At 54.8% G+C, this 16,514-nt stretch overlaps 1 protein-coding gene across 1 annotated transcript; it reads right to left on the bottom strand.

Moving 5' to 3' along the window:
- Window positions 1–13,166: 13,166 nt before the first annotated feature.
- On the bottom strand, window positions 13,167–15,442 carry TLX3 (T cell leukemia homeobox 3). The gene is made up of 3 exons (XM_090289797.1): window positions 14,881–15,442; window positions 14,276–14,519; window positions 13,167–13,403 (listed from the first exon to the last, which is right to left on the bottom strand). The coding sequence occupies exons 1-3, from the start codon at window positions 15,440–15,442 to the stop codon at window positions 13,193–13,195; spliced, it is 1,017 nt and encodes a 338-aa protein (XP_090145923.1). The 3' UTR covers window positions 13,167–13,192.
- Window positions 15,443–16,514: the final 1,072 nt, after the last annotated feature.

Raw genomic sequence — 16,514 nt, 5'->3', positions numbered from 1 at the left:
ATTAATTATTTAGAGCCCACAGAAAATAATACACTGAAAATAAGGGCAAAAATTAGCTCTCTCCTCTGCCTTGAAAATTTGGCACAGGGACAATTACGGTACATGCACACACATACACGCCACACACGCACACCACACGTACACACATGCAGAAACACACGCATACTCATATCCATTCATCGCTTTCATTTCATCCTTCCAGATTCTAAACATGCTACCTTTTAAAAAAAGGATCAAACGGCAGAAGTTAACATTGGCTGTGTTTACAAAAAGCCATCAGAAAACAAACAAAAAAATCTCATACGGTGGCGTTCTGAGTTTGAAAGGATATTCAGTTGAAGTAACTGATACCCGTCCTGAACCCAGATCTGTCTGCAGAGCTAGTGGAAACAAAATGAAAGGTCAAGGTAATGACCCAAACCCGTCAGGGTGAAAACCCCTTTGGAGGCGTCCCAGTAACCGACATAAAAAGGTCCGTCCCCTCAAGCTGCTCAGCTAAAACGTGCCCTTGTGCTGCGTCACAGCCCTTCTGCCTTATAAATGTTTCAGGGTCAATGTCTCCGTGCTGGATCCTGAAAATCGGAGGGAATCACAGAAAGTTTCTCGGTCTTCAAAAAATTGCATTTGAGAATGTAATGAATTTCTGCTATTTTTAAGGAGTGGTGCTGGGCATCAAAAGGAACAAAAGCAGACCCTGCTTAGTCTAAAGCCTTATCTTTTGATGTCTTATAGGCATTTTTTAGTATCGCTTTTTTTTTTTTTTAAACTTCGTGCTCTGTGTTTAAAACGCAACTTTGAAAGGTATAAACTGGAAAGGTTCTGGTGGCTGGGCTGGGGGTCCTTTTCCCCCTCACCACTTTCCTGCATCTTAAATATTATATAACTTCTCACTTAATTCAAAACATATTCACTTATTTTTTTAAAATCCTTATTTATTTTTTTTTTGCAAATGACAGCGTGAAAACATAAAAAGCGAAAACTTCCTCCTGCTCCAGCATTTCTCCTCAGCAGGAACCTGAACGAGTCTTTCATTTGGTGTCTGTCCTTTTAGTCTTTTGTCCTGGGTCACAATGAGGTACACCTGTGTCGCTACAAGGTACACCTGTGTATATGTTTTTTTAATGGTATATAATGTACTTGTTATTTTGCAATTAAATTGTTTCACTTACTATTGCATTGCGGACATGGTTTCACATCAGTGCCCATCCGTTTGTGGTTGGTCGTTACTCTTTTTTTTTTTTTGGTCAATGCTTTAAAGTATATTTATTTGAATGAATAAAACATACATATATATTTTTAGAAGCCCATCAATTGAGATTAATATCAATACCTTACTAGGTCTAGACAACCTGTTATTTTATAATGCTTTTGATTTTAACACTAATTTCTGAATAATAGAGAACAGACATAATTTTTATGACAATTCATAGTTCAGGAAGCCATAGCCCCCCAAAACCAAGAGCTCCTTAGGCACCACTCATTGCAGTGGGTTTGAAGTTGCTTTTTATCTAGAACATGACTCTCCCTGACCAACTGCCCCCTTCCCCCCTAATTTTGCATGGTGACTTCTGAATTGTAACTAAAAGGTTTGGAGAGATTTTACCTCTTTTTCCATTCATCTATTCACTGACTCATTCCCTCATTCATTTTTAAAAGAATTATTATATTTGTTGAGCCACTTCTGGGCACAAATCACTACATGTAAAGCTGGACATACGGGAGGGATATGACAGTTACCCGTTCTTGTTGCGCGTTGCCATTCACTGCATACTATGAGTGATTTTATTTTATGCGACCAGTCTCTAAATGATGGGCATATGGTCACTTCTGATTTTTCCCTTTAACAGCCATTGCTGTAATGATCAGCTGCACCCAGCCTCGGACACGTATGCTGGTATTCTTAAAATGCTTTCTTTTACAAATTGAGGCAAAACTCCCATAGCACATAATCGACCGTTTTAACGTGTACAATTCAGTGGCATTTAGTGGATTCACAGTGTTGTACAACCGCCATCTCTCTCTAGTTTCAAAACATTTTTATCATCCAAGAAAAACACTCCTTACCCATTTAAATAATTACTCTCAACTCTTCCCTTCCCCTGTCCCTTATAACCACAAATCTCTGTTCTGTCTCTGTGGGTTTTCCTTCTGTGGACATTGCATGTAAGTGGAACCATATGGCATGTGACTTTTAATGTCTAGCTTCTTGCACTGAGCAGAATGTGTTTCAGGTTTATCCAAGTTGTGCCCTGTTCCTTTTTCCTGGCTGAATAATATTCCATTGTACGTATATACCACAATGCATTTATTCATTTTTCCACTGAAGAACTGAACTCTTTCTCGGAGTGAACAGTGACAAAGAGCCAGGAGTTCCAATGAGCCTCTTTCTAGAAACAGCCCACGGAATTTTCCTGCATATCCTGGGGAACGTCTCTGTCCAAGAACTTTGTTTGTTTTTTCTCTTTCAGTCAAGGGTAGGATAAAAGAGTCATCAAACCCCAAGAGCCTCATGCTATGGAGTTTCTCAAACTGGAGAGAATGTTAGGAAAATAAGTAGGTCGGTCAGTTTTTACTATGGATGCCATGAAATAACCAACAGTACAATGGTTGCCCGCTGCTCCTAACACCTGGCCCTTGGGGCTGAAAAATGCCAATAATAATAACCCCTCGTACTTCAGCCAGGGCTGTGTGGGCTTGGTGGCTGGGTTGGGGTGACCCGCAGTCCAACACAAGATTGATACATCTCTCTAGCGTAAGCATTTCTCCCGGACATTGCAATGGAACCTGTATTCCTCGGTCCTTGTCACTTCCTTCTTTTCTTTGGTCCCTTAAATCTTTTTAGAAGGCCCCACTATGTGGCAAACATGGGGGATCTAAAGAAGGTAAGAAATGGCCCCTTCCCTTATGAGCTCACGTCACAGTCGGACAGATGGACACATCAAGAAAGAATACTGCCATATTGGTGCCAACAGGGTGGGGGATGGGGGCGTGGGGGATGGGAATGCACCTGCCCGTCCAGATGTCCAGATGCAAACGGGAGCATCCACTTGCTTCTCTGGATATCCGCTAGCTCACATCGTGTGGACAAAAGGCACAGATGAATAAGGGGGTTGCTTGCTCCTCCCATTGGTACTGCCGCACAGGAATCAATGGGCATGTTTTCCACAGACCTGGGTTCGAATCCTGCTTGGCTCACAAGAGCATAACCTCGGGCAAGGGCCCTAGCCTTCCAGGGACTTCCCCTCTGGACTTGCAACATGAGGATAATGCTAGCTCTCAGCTGTGCTGATTCAAGTATACAGTGTGTAAGCACACGGCGCATCACAGACACTCATAAATATCCCGTATCCTTTCCAAGTTCCATATCAATCCATTTTTTTCTCATAGTTTTTGACCTAACAGCAGCCAAACCTCTCAAAGTCCTATTCCTAATTGGGACTAAAGACCAACATGCCCTGGGGTAGTGTCTGGGGCCCGGGTTTTAGGGGTGGCTCAGGCTGGTTCCGTGTTCCTTTCCTTCTTTGCAGGAAACTTGGTGTCCTTCAAGGTAGAGTTGGCATTCTACACCCATGTTCCGAATTCCCCTTCCTTAGTGTAAACCCTCTCTATTCAGCTCCCAGCAAACCTCTCTTAAAGGCAGAGCCTGTCACCTGCAGGCAGCCTCTGCTGCCAGGGGCCCCCGCAGCTCCCGAGACTCCCCGAAATCTGAAATCGAGCCTCGCTTCACACAAAAGGTCGTCCTTTCCTGACAAACGGAGCCTGAAGTTTGAGGTCTCCTCTGTTAGAACTTTTTAATGGAGTCATAAATCTTTTATTAACATTTGGTATTATACTAATTAAAACTGTTCTCTGTATGTATTATTAATTTCCCTAGCACTTCTTGCTGGGGTGACGTTTTTAGCCAGCTAAGCAGAATGTAGCACAGTAAATAAGGAGAAACTCATTTCCAGACAATTAGCCTTGCAGAAAAATAAGTTGGTTAATGGAAGGCATGATGATTACAAATTTTACCTAAATAAACAGGGTATCTTAATGGTAACTCTTCAAGCTAAGTAAACAGATTGGGGTGGTAATGTCCTAAGCAATACTTAAATGTAACTGTTTAATAAATTGGTAAATTACTCATTTCATCTTAGAACAAAATGGTAATACTGCAGTAATAACCTAGTATATATTCCGTAAATATGAAGCATTATCACTTTAGCTCTGTAGAAATCACCACAGTGATATGTCAGCATTGATCTAAAACTGCAGCATTTCATCTCAAGTTTATTACCCATTTTTGAGAATCGCTGAGATTTTCAGAGCATAATGGCAATAAAAGAAGAATTTAAAAAGCGCTTTAATGTGCATAAGTTAATCAGAGGTATCCTCTGGGGGAAAAGGAAATTTGGTAAAACATGAATTATAAGCATCATTTAAACTTACTTTGGACACTAGAGATAATAAATGGCGCCATAATTTAGAAATAGCTTTTAACATCAATGACGGTAAGTACCACTTTACTGTTCATAAGAATTGCAGAGCAATGGTGCTGAGGCCAATTTTATTAACCATTTTTTTCTTTATAAAAGCAATCCGGTCCTTTCCACAACTGAGGAGACAGGAACAAGAGTTACGTGCTAATATGCAAAATGCATTTAAGTTTTTTGAAATAGAGAATAATAAATTGTGCCAAAAGATAGAGTCTAGAGACAAATGAATGATCATTTAAAAAGAATAAGGCGCTCTCAGAGTTTACGTATTTGGGGAAACTTGATAAAAAAAAAAAAAAAGCCAACAAATTGTTCATACATTTTCCCATTTGCCAGAGCACACGGGTGGGCTTTCAAATCCGAGTGATGAAGCTATAAATCTCGGCGATAGGGAGATGCTGCACCAGAAATATATTTTTGTAAATTGTCGCCACTGACAAATAATTTTTAAACTCTATAAAGCGCAGGTTCAACTTTCTCTTCAGGGGGCCCAAGCAAGCTTCCTGCAGAGACACCTCAGACTCTGACCTTCATTTACAGCAAGCCAGACGGGACGGGGTTGGGATGCTGGCAGCCGGGCCGGTTGCCAGGCCTCACCGAGCCGCCTACTATGTGCCCAGCGTGCTGAGCGTGCTGGGGCCCGGAAGGAGGTTGTCTGGCGCAGCACGCGGCCAGGTGGGCAAAACCTGGCTTATGCAAAAAAAACAGCCAAATCCCAGAGGACAGTCCAGACCCTGCCCTTTGGATTAAGTAACTCCAGGTTCAAGGTCTTTTGCTTGTCACTTGTTGGATTTGAGGATGGACAAAATCATCCACCTTACTTGATCTTGAAGTCTTAGATGCAATTGGGGGACCCAACTGGCCCCCCTCCTCTGCTTTTGAACATGAACTATATGGAAGGCTTGAGGTCTTTATCAAGAGCAGTCCCTTCTGGGCGCAGATGGGGACAGACCCCAATACACTGATCAGCGGGGAGCAAGGCTAGGACAGGCGAGGGAGACAATGAAGACCGTGAGAAGCAGCTCCCCGCATGCCCTTGGCTGGGTCCTTGCAGGCAGAGAGCAGGCCTGCAGGCCGCCTGTCCGCCTTCACCCTGGCTTCTCTATTTCTGTTTGTCTTCCTCTAGACGCTCCATCTGGGTCTGCTCACTGAGTCCCACTGACACCTCCTCCCTCAGGGAGCCCAGGAAATACCAAGTCGGCCTGCCTCCTCCTGGGAGAGGCCCACATTTTGTGGGAGAACTACCCCCCCCATAACTGAGTCTCCCCACCACCTCCACAGAGCAGCCCCACTGGCGTGGAAGACCTCAATTTTCTAAACAGATTGGGGCGTCCTGGGCTAGAAGAGAGAGAAACCACTGCTGTGGTCAGCCAGCTGTGAGACCTTGAGCAAATGCACTTTAAAGTCTGTAAAAATAAAGTTTTAAAGGCAAGATGATTGTGAGGCCGAGGGAGGAAAGGCACATGGTGTGCCGAGTGCTGTGCTCGGCCTGGGGTAGGCGCTCAGCACACACGAGGGTCCTTCCTTCTCTGGAGTCAGAACATCCAGATGCTGGCCCGTAGCCTGTGGGACACCAGCAAGTGATTTAATGTCCCCAAACTTCAAATTTCTCATCTTCAAAACGGGTGCTACTTCCGAGGTTTGTGGGAAGGATTAAATGTGATAATTTGTGTAAAATGCTGGGTCTGCTGCCTGGCCCAGAGTAGATGTTCTGGAAATGCTACTTGCTACTATTATTTAATCAAACATGTACCGAGCAGTTGCCGTGTGCCAAACGGTAGCAACCAAAACCCAACAGAGGCCCCAGAAGGCTGCAGAGCACCTGGTTACACTTTCTTACCATGATCTGGGTTTCCTACAACAAGTCAACAATCACATCTAGAAGATTCTTTGTGGGGGAGACTTCGCCCAGACTGAGGTGAGTCAGGGCTCTGAACGCTGACATAACTGGGTTTGAATTCCAGCTCCACCACCACATGTCTGACGGTGAGCAAGTTACTCATCTTTCCTGGGCTTGTTTCCTTCTCTCTAAGAGAACAAGGATAATTTATCTTGTGAAAATTCATCTTCTACTAGTAATAAGAATAGTAAATGCGTCCTAGTGCTCACCATGCATCAGGCTCCTGGTGAAGGGCTCCATGGGTTATGCCATTTAATCCTCAACCTCATGGGGAAGACCTATCCTCACAGAGTACAGACAGGACGCGGAGGCTCAGAGAGGCGAAGTGACTAGTCCAAGGCCACCCAGCTGGTGGCGGTATGTTGAGATTCTGCCGCAGGCCTGGTAAAGATGCATGCACGTTGTGTGCATTTTGGCGCGGGAGGCAAGCTGCCTGTAAGTACCATCTTTCCCTGAGCTTTAAATCCTCAGGGTCTGGCAGCTGAGGGGCTGCACCCTGGCTCATCGGCGCCCGCGCAGCCCCCGAAGAGCGGTTGGTTAGCATGTCCTTGGGGAGAGGGTTGGGACCACCCCCCAGTCCCTTAGACAACGTGCAAACCCCACACCTTCCAACCACCTTCAGGGACTCAAAAGAGAAACACCAGGAGATAATCCTGTAGCAGCAGCCACGGCAATACTGTGTAAACACAGGAAACCTGGCCTGTATCTGGTTTAGGGATGATGGTTTTCATCTGCCTGGGTTCAAGTCCTGGCATCAGAGTGGCCTTGGAACTGCCGCCTCGCTTATAAAGCCTCAGTTTCCTCATGTGTAAAACGGGGGTTACCATAAGACGTACCTAGCTCCTTGGGTCCTCGAGAGGATCACACGACAGCGGGCACGTGCTCTCAACCAATGGCAGCCTCCGCACTCCCGGATCCGCCGCGGGAGAGCACAGGCGGCCCAAGGCTCCGCGCGGGCTGCGGTGCCTCCGGGAGCAGGGGCCCAGGCGCAGGGCCCCATCCCCGGGCAGAGGGGCCCCTCCAACAAACCCACTGATAGGCCTCCCCCTCCCAGGGGCCCTCTTCCTGCGCCTCCCCGGGGTGGGGTTTCCTCTGTACCCTCCCTACCCGGCCCCCTCCTTAGGCGCGCCACTTCCTAGGAACAGTGTCCCAGCTGCGGCGGCCCAGACAGCAGATGCAGGGCGAGCTGTTTAGCATTCTGGGTATTCACAGGAGCCCTTCGGAGCCCAGCGCCACCTTCTCCAGCCCCAGGGTCTCGGCGGGTTTTGCCCATGAGTGCCCTCGAGGACAGAGCTCCCCGACAGGATCCATCTTCTAGAACGCTCTGCGCCCCTCTGCAGGCTGCGTCTGTGTTGGCAGGAGGGAAGAGTGGACTTTTCCTGGGTGGGGTTGAAGGATGCAAAGGGTGCGCTCCCCTCCCTGGTTCCAGGCCTTCGAGAGTTTCAGATAAATCCATGGGTCAGTAGGGCTTGGTACCACACACATTTCAGGGAGCCAGCCAGCACGCGAACTGCGCGGGGTCTGGAGTCTCCTAAAGCCGATCTAAGCCTCTCACTCATTTGAAGATTTGGATTCTTTAAATCAGGAAAGTCTGCGTCAGCACAAATCTCTCCATAACCCCGAGGCCGGTGGCACTTTTCCAGGCTGCAGTCTGTGGTGGGGTCGGGATACAACGGGGCTCAGGCCCCACAGCCAGCCGGGGGGCGGCCGGACCCGTGTTTGAAACCACAGTGGAATTAGGGTGCAGAGTAAACCCGCCAAGGTCGCCTGCCTGGCTGCTCCCTACCTTCCTTGTTAGTAGAACGGGAATACAGGACCTTTCTGGGCATTCAGTGGATGGTGGCAGGTGTAAAATCCTCCGATCAAATGTGTTCAAATATGATTTTTCTTCTCCCACCCCGCCTCTTCACACCAACTGGGAACATAGTAAAGGGGTTTAATAACTGACTCGTTAATTGCCAGCCGGGCTAACACACAAGAACAACTTTGTTGGGTCCTTTCAACTAAAACAAGAGGCGGATACGGCTCCTGATCTCGGTAACACCAGAATACTGGGCTCGCTAACCATGTCAAACCAGGACCGGCGTCCAGACGACTTCTCCGCCCGTCTCCCTCTTAGTGATCGTAGGAGAATTGATCGAAGTGGGGAACCCTGCCCCATTCCTGCCCTTCCCTTCAAAGGTGCAACACCTCCGATTAAACCCCTGCGTTATTAGAAGGCATTTAATTAGATTTCTGATTCATAAATGTATTTTAAATGATCCTATTCGCATAATAAATTGATCATCAGCTGTACCATAAGCCATGGCCTGGAAGAGGCCTTAATGACTAGGGAGTCCTAATTTTACAGATGTGGAAACCAAAGCGTGGGAAGTGAAAGCCTCTCTCTCAGGGCCACGCAGCAAGGGGGCGACTGTTCAGCGGCGAACTCCGAGGACCGGCGCCTGGGTGCTTGGAGGGAGGGCGCACATCGCTGTGGCAGTTCGGCAGGATTTTTGCGAGTGTCTGAGCCGCAAGAAATTTCGCGACTGGCTCTGGGCGTCCCAGAGAGGAGAGGCTCGGAACGAAGTGGATGCTTGGGAATGAGGGGGCCGCGCCACGGCCCGCGGCTTTTGCGTTAGAAACCCGCCGAGGGTCCCGGGAAACCTCCACTGCTCCAGGACGCAGCGTTTTGTTGCTCTGAGACCGAGGCTGGGATTTTGGCGAAGGTTCCCAGGAACCTTTAGGCCCGGTTCTCGGCCAGGCGGCCTCGGCGAGAAGTTGGAGGCTACATTCCCAGGCCTCTAACCCTGAGCGCCTAGCCGGACCGCTGCGGAACAGACACGCACTGCCAGTTAGGACCCCGGCCGCGGAAACCGCTCAGCTGGCGGCCGAGTCAGCCGGGGAAGGCCGCGCGCCCCTCGGCCGCGGGTCCGCGAGAAGCGCCGCAGCCTCCAGCTGCTCGCCAAGGCAGGCGGGCAAAGGTTGCCCGGCTCTGGGGCGCAGTGGGGCCTCCCGGTCTCCCTGTTGAGCTAGGGCGGCTGCAGCTAAGTCTCCCAGCTCCTCCACGGAGACCCGTCCTCAGGCCGGGAGGCAAGTGGTGCTGGTCCCCCTTGGAACTCGGAGCCCGAGACTGCCGACGTTGGAGCGAGAAGGCCCTTCTGTCCACCTAGACGCACGGGCCCAGGTTCAGGGGGGCTGCGGGCTCCCCTAGGCCGTCCCACAGAGCTCACTAGGCAAAGACCCCCTTGCCTCCTAAGTGTTAGAGCGCGTGGTTTGGAGGCGAGAGCCCAGGTCCTCGCCGCTGCGCTACCCAGAACTAATTCCTGTACTACTTTGAATATTAGTTTTTCCAGCTGCAAAGTGGGGAGGGGCATCCCCGCTTGGTAGAGATATTCAGTCATTGTAAACCGTACAAGGCGTGCAAGGCGGGCGCGGTTCTCAGCGGCGGTGCTGTACCGGAAGCTGGGGAAGGGGAGTCACCCTCACGTGCTGGAAGCGAGCACCAGCCCCTTTTGTCGGTCTGTCTGGCTCCACTCTGGCCAGGCCTCTGTCGCATCCCCGTAATTCCAGGCATAACTGGCAGCGGAGCCTCCCGGTGGCTTAACTACTCATCCCGGGCCAATCCTCTGTGCCAACTCCTAGGGCCGAGGCCTCCCCAACCTGCAGACAGCGCCCCAAAACCTGCGCACGGGGAGATCTCGCACAACCCGCTCTCCGGGCCCAGAGGCTGCCCCTTGCCTCTGTCCTGCGTCTGTAAAATGGGCGCGGCTTTAGAGACGCTCGAGCCCAGGCGCGGGCGGTTTCGGGGAAGGGCGAGGAGGCGAAGTCTCCAGCTCCCGCCCCAGAGGTCGGCCGCTTCTCGCTTACCGCAGCCGGGCTGGACGCCCGCACTCTCACCTCTCCGGAGCCTCGGCCTCTTCCTTGGGCCAAAGCGGGCCCTGGTGTTGGGTGAGGATCTCGAAGGAGGAGCCCATGAGGGCCTCCCAGCCTCCTCCAGGCTCTTTGCCCTAAGCTCAGCCTGGGGTGGGGGGGCGCCTATGCGATCCGGATATTTCCGCGCACCGACCCTGCCTCAAAGCCCCCCTCCCGACGGGCTGCGAGTTGCGTCCCTCAGAGCCGCGCCCTCGGGCTCTATCACTGTGCAGCCACAGTGGAAAAGGCGACCCCCAGTCTTTGGTTTTTCGCATGGGGAAGGAAGGGTTTAGGCACTAGACACCCTCGCATTGCTCCGCAATCGCTCCCACCCGCTGGGGGCGCCCGAACCGCTCTGGGTGGGCTCGGAGTCGCGACCAGTGGACCCAGCGCCCTAACGCAAAGAGACTCTTGGCCCGTCTTTGATTGGACAAACCTTGGTTGCAGCAAAGCGCCCAGAGAGGAGGGACGCCGGGGAGGCACCGCGTGGGGAGAAACCTGCCCCCCCCCAGGGCCGCACTGAGACTAGGTCCCCATTCCCGAGCTTGCACGCTCAGAGTGGGCTTCGCAGTCAGAAACCTTTTGCGCAAAGCGAGGCAGCGGGGAGAAAGAAAAATACCCGCGTGCGTCCCCCAAAAGGCCCAAGCCTAGTGGGTTACCTTGGCAAAACAAAAATAATTTAGGAAAACAAAACCCACTAGGCTTATTATTTATGGAGACATAGAATAATGGTGAGGAAAATTGGCAAGTGACGAAGTCCCCGAAGAAGGGGCTGTTTGGCCAGCCAAGGCAGAACGAACGTCGCTCTAGTTCTTAGATGCTCAAGCCCCCAGCCAAAGGACCAACCTTTCGAATCCCGATGATGAGGGCGTTCATCGGGCTTCTTAGCGGAGAAGACAGACGCATTTCAGGAAAACCCCCACGGAAGAGGCACGAAGCTGGGTCTCCCGGGCCCCGCGATCCCAGCTTTTGGATCAGTGGGGCTTGGAGGTGGGGGTGAGGGCGGGAACGCTGGGACCTCCAGCTGTGTCTCTTAGACGCCCTCCCTTCCCTGGAGCAGGGCCAGTGCAGACAATCCCACAGCCCGCATGCAACGAAGGTGCCCCGACACCGCAGCGCGAGCGTGGCTCGTGGCTGCGGGGAGGCGGAGAGAGGAGCAGGGCAGGGCTGCTACAGGGTGTCTGGGACAGCGCCCCATGGGTTTAGTCTCGGGGAGACACTGGGAGCCTGGCCTAGAGGACTCTGAAGAAGGGGACAAAGGCAGAGACCGAGGAGAAAGAGAAAGCAGAAAGGACCGAGACGCACAGAAAGAGAGACAGACAGAGGAAGTCAGAATCAGAAATGGAGCGAGGAAGGGAGGATATGATGAAGAAAGGGGGAGGAACTACAAGCAGTAGAGACGGAACAACAACACACAGAAACAAAACTAAAGAAAAGTCAAAAGCTATAGCTGCGCACAGACCAAGAGTCACACAGAGGAGGAATCAGAGAACATAGCAGAGAAAGAAACGGAGAGGCCAGAAGCAAGAAAAGTTTTTAAAAGATCGAAAGGGAGAATAGTGAAAGGAGCAAGCAAGAGGAAATGTTCACAGACTCTTCGCGAGTGTTTGTCTTGGCTGCAAGGGGCCTTCGGCGGCCAACCCGTGATCCCCAAACTTGCGGCTTTTGAGTCCAGGTAAAGCTGGGCGGACTGGGCCCCAGCGCTTTCACACCTGGTCTAAGGGTTCTGGGCGGTCCTGGTGCCGCCGCACTCCAGTCCACCGAGGCTGCAGTGACGTCACACGACGTCACGCTCTACCTGTGGTCCCATGCAACCTAAAAGAGCGAGGGGGTCCTGGGCTGTGCGCTGTAGTAGTCCCCAGATGCCGAGCGTTTGGAGACCCAGGATGCGCTCCCACTGCACGCACAGCCCTTCTGCAATGCTCCCACATCCCCTACTGCCAGTCGGCGGGTCCCACCCAGGGCCTTTTTGAGGCCTCGCCAGAAAAAGAACAGACCGTGGCTTATGGGCCGGGGGTGGGGTGGGGTGAGGAGGCTCCGAGGTCCCAGACGATGGAGGTCTCCCGGCCTACTCGACTTCGGGTGGGTTTGACCTGAGACGGCCTTTCATTCCCCAACTCTGGCGCTGGACTACCTCTAGGCCTAGAGGGCCCTTGCCACGTGCACCCCATCCCACCGACACCCTACTGCAGGAGGCCGGCACACACTGACCTGCTCCGCAGACCCTCCGCGGGGCCCGGGCCGGGGCTCGAGTTGAGACGAACGCGGATGAACCTTGGAGAAGTGGACGCGCCCCCACACTGTAGCTAGGCCTCTACCGCCGTAGGGGTGGGGCGCAGGTCGGGGGTCACCGAGCATTATTGGAACGAAAACAAAATAAAAGCGGCGTTAAGTGAAATAGCTAACTTTGTTTTTATTAAATAAAACGACTTAAATAAAAGAAACGGAAAGGAGAGGAGTGGACCCTGCCTGAACGCAGTCTTGCCCCAAGCCCCTGGCTCTTCCCCCAACCACCTGGTCGGCCGCCCCTCCTCCAGAGGCCCCCGCGGGGGAAGCAGGTGGCCGGTTAAAAAAAAAAAAAAGCCGAAACTTTTATTATTTACATGTTTGGGCAAAAGTACAAAGTATAATACAGGCGCCCAGCCCGGGGATGCGGGCGTGGGGCGGAGAAACGTAAGGCGCTTTCTTTGTCAGGCCCCGGCCTGGGGCGGGACTGGGCGCGGGGCGGGCGCGGGGATTGTGCAGCCGCGCGGAGCCCGAGCCCAGCCCCTCCTCGCCGGCGGGGATGCGGCCGCGCCCTGGGGCCTGCTCGAGCTTGGCGGCCCCTGCCCCTCTCGGTCCCTCCCCGCCCAGCCCAGCTACGGGCCCGAGGCGCCCCACCGCGTGGACGCGGCGATCCTTGGCGACCGTGCGGGTCGGCGGCTCACACCAGAGAGGTGACGGCGGGGACTTTGGAGCTGTCCTCCTCCCAGGGCTGCAGATTCTGCAGAGCGAAAAGCGACGAGTTGTGCAGACAGAGCGGGTCCGGCTGGATGGAGTCGCTGAGGCTCTTTTGGAAGGCGTCGTGTTGCAGCTGCAGCATGAGCCGGCTCGCCTGCTGCCGCTCCGCCTCCCGCTCCTCCGCCGTCTGCCGCCTGCAGCGGGGGGAGGGAGAGGGACAGCGCCGTCACGCACCCGGCCAGCCGGAAGCCTCCAGGCGCAGAGCCCTTCTGCCTCCCGGCCCGCGCTGTGTGCCCAAGGCCGGCGCATCCCGGGAGTGGGTTGGGTGGCGCGTTTTTGTTGTGCACCGGGAGGGGCCACCGCGCGCTGCGCACCTGCACGCCCGGGTAGCGTGGCTTTGCCAACAGCAAGGAGTGTTTCTTTTGCGGGACAAGGGCAGGGCGTAAGTGTAACAGACTTGGCCCTGCGGGCAGCCCGGTCGCTGGGCTCCGCGGGCGGGCAGGCTACCTCTGCACCGCCCTTGTGCCGTTCCCGGGCGGGGTCAGCCTCATCCAGTTCTCCCAGGCCCTGTCTCAGACCCCCTTTAAGGACCGCTTCGCCGTTCACGGGTTGTTTGGAAACAGGGGTTGGATAAACACGGAGCTGGGGTCGGGGTGGGGAGCTAGAGGGGGAACCTGGAGCCCGCGCGGATTGTCGGAAAGCCGAGAGAACCGGCGCGGGGAGAAGGGGAGTGCGAAAGGGGTCGGGGTTGTTTGGGAAGGCAGGTGAGAGGAAGCCGAGCTACCGAAGGAGACGGAATAAAACACGCAGAGAGCTGGAGAGGCGCGCAGGAGATCGACACAGAAATGGCCGTGGAGGAGAAGCCGAGGCGCGGCAGGGTGGGGAGAGAACCACAGGCCGGCGGGAAGGAGCAAACGGAGATTGAAATCTGGGAAGGTGGGGTGGGGGAGTAGGCGCGGCCCTGGCACTGCGGGGTAGGGGTAGCGCCGGATGGGCAGAGCGCGAGGCTGCGGCGTGGGGCAGGTGAGGGGCAGGTGCAAGGTGGGCCCGGCTGGGCCTCTCTCACCGCCACTTGGTCCTCCGGTTTTGGAACCAGGTCTTGACCTGCGCGTCCGTCATTTTGAGGGACTTGGCGAGCGCCGCCCTCTCGGCAGAGGCCAGGTACTTCTGGCGGTGGAAGCGCTTTTCCAGCTCACAGATCTGCACCCGAGAAAAGGATGTGCGCGGCTTCTTACGCTTGGGCGGCGTCCTGTTCTGGTAGGGGTGGCCGATGCGACGGGTCACCGTGAAGGGCGTGAGCGCTGCCGCCGCTGCGGAGACACACGAGGCCCCCTGAAGCCCAGCCCGGCTCCACGGCCTTTCAGGCCCCACGAGGACCCCGTGCCACCCAGTGGGGCGCAGAAGGCTCTGCTATTTCGTTGGTCCCGCGTGTTCCCAGCGGCACCAAGCCACTTGGGAGATGCCCCCCCCATCCCCTGTTCCCTGGGCACAGGCTTATTTCCCCGAACTCCCTGATTTTCCTCCCCTTGCGGATACCCCGGGACCCCGGGCGCTGAGACCGCTGCCGCGCTTGGGCCTCCGGAATCGTTTCCCGGAGTGCAGCACACAGGACGCGCCGCCTCTGGCCCCGGGAGGGCCGTGGCCCGGCGCCTGTTCGCCCTCCCTGCTCACCTGTGAAGCGGTCTTTCACGAAGCGGCGGCTGCTCTCCATCCAGGGGAAATTGAGGCCGCCCAGGCTGGAGACCGCGGGCACGGAGGGCATGGCCGGCAGCGCGCTAGGCAGAGGCGGCGGCACGGCTCCGGGCAGCGGCCTGTGCGCCGGCACCCGGATCACGCCGGCGGGTGCCAGGCTCAGGTTGACACTGTAAGATCCCGCGTCCTCGAAGGGCGCGCCGAGGCCGGCAAAGGAGGCGGGCAGAGACGGGTATGTGGCGCCCGGGCGGCCCCCCGGGGGCCCTCCCAGGTAGCTGGCGCCGTCGGGGCCCCTCGGGGCTGGTGCGCTGTCCTGGTCCGGGCTGTTGAGGATCTGGTCGATGCCGAAACTGATGGGCTCGTGCGGGTGCGGGGTCTGCGCGCTGGCGGGCGCCTCCATCCTGGGCGGGCGGAAGGGCTGGGCTGGGCTGGGCGGGGAGGCGGCTGGGTCCCCGTTACGGCGCGGCCATAGAGCGCCCGGCGCCTCTCGTCGCACTGAAACTTTGCCAAGAGTGCGCGGGCCCGACAGGCTCTGTGTCATCTTTCTTGAACCGAACCTGGAGTTTCCGCTGCTAATTCCTCTCCCGCCGCAGCCATTGGCTGCGATCAACAAGCCTCTCTCCTCCCATTGGCTCCCGGCTTTCAATAAAGGCCTAATTCATGGAAATAGGAGCTTAGGGACTGTTCCAAGGTGACATCATTTTAACAAACGAACAATAGGTCAAATTTATTAGCTGGGATAATGGGCGGCGGATATTAGCGCCCGAACCGCAGCCTCCCAAATACGAAATCTAACGAAGCTGCAATTAGCAGACGCTCCCCGCACCTCCCGGTCGGGCCGCTTCCCCGCCGCAGCACTGGGCTGGTCGGGGCGCTCTGCGGGTAAAATTGTCTTTTGCTGAGGGGGTTGTCATTTTCTTCCAAATTTTTTTCATCTGAGCAAAATCCAAACCCTATGAATCTTCTCAGTTACAATGGAACTGCAACCCCCGAACGACCCTGAGGATCCGCCGAAGCGTCTTGGACACCGCAGCGCCGCAGGAGCAACGAAAGGGCGCACCCCGGGACGGCCCCCAGGGCGCAAGCTCCGCACTCCTTCCGCGTGGGGTGACGCCAGTACCGAAGCGTGCTCCGCGCCGCCGAGGACACCGACCCGCGTGGGCAGAATTCGCCCCCCCCCCCCGCTTGGCCTTCGGCCGCGGCATCGCGACCACTTTGGAGACACTCCCTGGCTCCCGCCAGGCGGACTCACAGGTGCCCACGCGTGCACTGCCCGGCTGGGCTAGGGACCCTGGGTCGCCCGGTGGGGCGAGGGGATCCGGTCCCTCGAAGTTCGTTGCAAGATGGATGGAACTGTTGGTCGCGCGTGGGGACCCGCCCGTGTCGCAGCAGGTGTGGGGACTAGGGTTCCCAAGGGGCAAGGGCGGGGGTGGCTCATATTAGAGCAAATGCGGGGTTTCTTTGGGTAACGAGAGCAGCGAGCTCCTCCCGCTCTCCTGCAGCCTAGGCGCTGGAACCACCCCTGTCTTTGCTCGCGCCTTTGGGGTTTGTCCAGGCAGGCCGAGGGGCCCTGTGGGCCGGACCGCATGCGGGGCGGCCGCACCCCGCGCCAG

The sequence above is a fragment of the Furipterus horrens genome, unplaced genomic scaffold (genome assembly GCF_987537825.1).
Source record: "Furipterus horrens unplaced genomic scaffold, mFurHor1.1.pri manual_scaffold_10, whole genome shotgun sequence".
In the NCBI taxonomy this organism is placed as follows: Eukaryota; Metazoa; Chordata; class Mammalia; order Chiroptera; family Furipteridae; genus Furipterus; species Furipterus horrens.
This window is presented reverse-complemented; position numbering and strand designations above follow the sequence as displayed.

What these genes read in the sequence shown, in the direction of transcription:
- TLX3 (XM_090289797.1), bottom strand. Translation starts at nt 15,442, where the DNA reads ATGACACAGAGCCTGTCGGGCCCGCGCACTCTTGGCAAAGTTTCAGTG. An exon ending in CGTGAAAGACCGCTTCACAG is followed by an intron (nt 14,520 to 14,880) that starts GTGAGCAGGGAG and finishes GTGTCTCCGCAG; the next exon opens with CGGCGGCAGCGCTCACGCCC. An exon ending in AACCGGAGGACCAAGTGGCG is followed by an intron (nt 13,404 to 14,275) that starts GTGAGAGAGGCC and finishes CCCCCGCTGCAG; the next exon opens with GCGGCAGACGGCGGAGGAGC.